The sequence below is a fragment of the Myotis brandtii genome, unplaced genomic scaffold (genome assembly GCF_000412655.1).
Source record: "Myotis brandtii unplaced genomic scaffold, ASM41265v1 scaffold725, whole genome shotgun sequence".
Lineage (NCBI taxonomy): Eukaryota > Metazoa > Chordata > Mammalia > Chiroptera > Vespertilionidae > Myotis > Myotis brandtii.
Window position 1 is genome coordinate 36,671 of NW_005370862.1, and position 3,782 is coordinate 40,452.

Consider the following 3,782-nt stretch of genomic DNA (forward strand, 5'->3'; position numbering starts at 1 on the left):
CCGCCCCTCCGGGGGCCACTCCCGTCCCCGCCCCTGACATCTGCCCTCGGCCCACGGCGGTCTCAGTGAGCAAAGGCGGAGACAGGCAGTGTGACACGAGGCACCTGTGGCTGCATTCCTTTATTTTTTATACATTTTTATTGATTTCAGAGAGGAAGGGAGAGGGAGAGAGAGAGAGAAACATCAATGATGAGAGAGAATCATGGATGTGCTGCCTCCTGCATGCCCCCCACTGGGGATGGAGCCCGAAACCCGGGCCTGTGCCCTGGCCAGGAATTGAACTAGGACCTCCAGGTTCCTAGGTCGACGCTCCACCTCTGAGCCACGCCGGTTGGGCTCATCTCACTCTTTGTTACACAAGCATTTCCCCAGGTCCTGAGTGGCAAGAACTGTGGGGGCAGGTGTGCCCCAAACCCCGAGGGTCGTACTACTCAGCAAGTAAGTGGGGCCTGCTGACCCGCAACCGGCGCCCACTCCTCCCCCCCCGAGGCTCCCAGGACAGCGTTCCAATGGATCCCAATCAGCTGGCCCAACCGGTGCACACGGCCACGCTTCCCCACACGCTTCCCCGCAGATGTGGACGCGCCGCTACCTCCTGACTGAGTCTGGCCTCTGGTCCAGACCACAGCCGAGCTGGGGACGCGGCACTGTCCGCGCGGTTTTCTGTCGATCGCAGCTTATTAACTGCGGAGCCTACTTTGATGGACCAACACGCCCGTCAGCGCAGCCCTGCTCTCCACGCAAAGGCAAGAGGCCCCGGCGCACTTGTCCCGCGGGAGCAACACGTCTGTGGAAACCTGTGCAGCTCCCCTGGCGGACAGACCAGTTCTTCCAGGATCAACACGCGGCGGAACAGCGTCCAATGCTGACCCACAAGGAGAACGGTCACTGTGCCAACGCAGAGGGCGCTGTGGTGACAAGACCGCGGCACATGGCACAGGGAGCCCAGGGTGCCCTTCTCTGTGCAGAAGGAGCCTCCCCGAGGCGGATGGGCCGCCCTCCGCGTGGGGCTTTGCTGGGGCCCGTAGCTCCAGCCCGACATGGAGACAGGACGTCACTCCCATCAGGACATGCAGCCAGGTGTGTGGGAAACTCTGCCCAGCTCATTCGGGGCAGGAGCCGGCCTCCCGAGAATTGACAGTGAGTGAGGAAGGACACGCGGGGGAGCCGGGAGCCGGGAAGGTCTCCAGCAAGAACAGCAGTGCGAAGAGGAGCCCGATGGACCAGCCGCGTGCACCCCCGCCTCACAGGTGAGCAGGGGCGTCCGCCAGCGTTCCCAGCTCAGACAGCGCCCGTCCCAGCTCGGACAGGCCCCCAGGTCACCAACTGCATGGAGCCCAGCTGCATGGAGCCCAGCTGCACGGAGCCCAGCTGCATGGAGCCCAGCTGCACGGAGCCCAGCTGCACGGAGCCCAGCTGCATGGAGCCCAGCTGCACGGAGCCCAGCTGCACGGAGCCCAGCTGCATGGAGCCCAGCTGCACGGAGCCCAGCTGCACGGAGCCCAGCTGCATGGAGCCCAGCTGCACGGAGCCCAGCTGCACGGAGCCCAGCTGCATGGAGCCCAGCTGCACGGAGCCCAGCTGCACGGAGCCCAGCTGCATGGAGCCCAGCTGCACGGAGCCCAGCTGCACGGAGCCCAGCTGCATGGAGCCCAGCTGCACGGAGCCCAGCTGCACGGAGCCCAGCTGCATGGCTGCACGGAGCCCGGCTGCACGGAGCCCAGCTGCACGGAGCCCAGCTGCAAAAAACCTCAGCTGCATGGTGCCCAGCTGCATGGAACCCAGCTGCAAAAAACCTCAGCTGCAAAAAACCTCAGCTGCATGGAGCCCAGCTGTATGGAGCCGGGCTGCACAGAGCCCAGCTGCACGGAGCCCAGCTGCAAAAAACCTCAGCTGCATGGAGCCCAGCTGCATGGAGCCCGGCTGCACGGAGCCCAGTTGCATGGATGGAGCCCAGCTGCACGGATGGAGCCCAGCTGCACGGATGGAGCCCAGCTGCACGGTGCTGAGCACACTTTCCTCTGACCAGCACCGCAGGAGAGATGCCTTTCTCCACTTTCTGAGCATTAGAGATGCTGCGCATCTTCAGTCACGATAAGGAATAGGAAGATGGAAAGGCACGAGTGTGGCTCCCGGCAACTCGGCCTTCTGTCCGGGGACAGTACTCTCAGGCCCTCGGGGCCGTTGTGTCAGCGATGGTGGCTGATTACAATGTTCGGAGTCCGGATTCTGGAAGGTTTCGATAGAGAAGAAACAAGGTATATTGGGGGTGCGCGTCCCCCGGGAAAGCGTCTGCAGTACCTGGTTCTTTTGAATCTGGGAGAGTTTAATAGTGTTACAGCGGTCACCGCCTCCTCTGCCCGCGCATCACCTTCAGGGCGAACAGGGAAACCACATTTGAACCTTTGCCATCGTGCCTGAGTCAGTAGAGGTGGGTCAGGAGGAAGGCTGGGGGCTGGGAGGGGGCCAGTTTATACTTTTATGTTGTTGTTGTTGTTGTTAATCCTCACCTGAGGTTATGTTCCCATTGATTTTTAGAGCGAGTGGAAGGGAGAGGGAGATACAGAGAGAGAGAAACATCAATGTCTCCTACACGCACCCCGACCAAGGTGCGTGCCCTGGACCGGCATCGAACCCAGGACCCTTCAGTCCGCGGGCCCATGCTCTATCCACTGAGCCAAACCAGCTGGGGCTGGACCAGTTTAAGGCGAGCCGTTCACACAGAATCCGTGGGCGCGGTGCCGAGTGACGCTTCCGGGCATTCGCGCTTTCCAACAACGACGAGCGGGAATTCGGAAAAGGCCCTTCCCTCCTCCACAGTCCCACGTCCCTGCGAGCTGCACACTCATCCTCCAACCACCGTGGACTGTGGAGTGATTGGTCACTTACAGGCATGTGATCTCATTTCCTCCGCTTTCCCACTCCCGTGGGGACCCCAGGAGGCGAGAGGGCGCCCGGGCTGAGGTAACGCGGGATGAAAAGCAGCCGGGAGTCCACGGCGGTGATGGATGGGCCGGGGGCGCCGGGCCGCCTGACCTCCCTGCCCCGGGGCTTTTGTGATTAATCCACCCACTCGCTTAGGAAGTTCCTCTCCACACGAGAAAATTAAAACCACCGCCCTCTGGACAGGAACGCGGGGCCATAAAGGAGAACCAAGTAGGCGAGATTTACACGAAAGCACCAGGTCAGCAGAAGAGGAAACTCAGAAATGGCTAATAAGGTATAAAGCAGGGAAGGTATTAGCTTGCCCGGGCAAGGAGAGAAAGCGCCTGGAAGTGACCTGCTGGACTCCGGGCAATGCCAGTGCCCCCACGGCTGCCAGTCTCAGGTACGTGGCGCATGCCCATGAGCACTGCCACCCGCCCTGCTGTGTGAAGGGCTAGGCAGTGCCGGGAAGGGCGCCTGGTGGTCACAGCGCCTCCAGAATCACGCAACATTTCGAGGGTCCCCCTCATCTGTGCACCCCCCAAACAGCAAGCACAGGGGCAAAAATATTTGTTCAATATGTGAACGGATCAGTAAGAAGATGGATGGATGGAATAACAAATAGACAGATGGATGCATGGAAGGGAAGAAGGAAGGAGAGAGGGAGGGAAGGAGGGAAGGAGGGAGGGAGCGAGGGAATGTGGGGCTAGGGGAGCTGACACCCTCCCACCCTATGAGCAGACGAAAATCCGCGCATAATGTCGGACTCCCCAAATGCTGCAGCTGTCCCTCAGCATCCGTGGGGGACTGTTCCAGGACACCGACCCCTCCCTGCAGACACCAAGGCTGTGGATGCC

The 3,782-nt window shown here is 61.2% G+C and overlaps 1 protein-coding gene across 1 annotated transcript in view; it reads right to left on the reverse strand.

The window, feature by feature from the left end:
* ADAM12 (ADAM metallopeptidase domain 12) overlaps positions 1–3,782 on the reverse strand; it is a gene marked incomplete at its 3' end in the record, with an annotated part of 130,512 nt that overhangs the window by 20,104 nt on the left and 106,626 nt on the right. Inside the window, exons 12-13 of the mRNA XM_014530146.1 lie at positions 1,324–1,770; positions 766–865 (exon numbers count right to left, since the gene is read on the reverse strand). Of these exons, the coding sequence (XP_014385632.1) occupies positions 766–865; positions 1,324–1,770 (547 nt within the window). The remainder of the gene's footprint in view (positions 1–765; positions 866–1,323; positions 1,771–3,782) is intronic.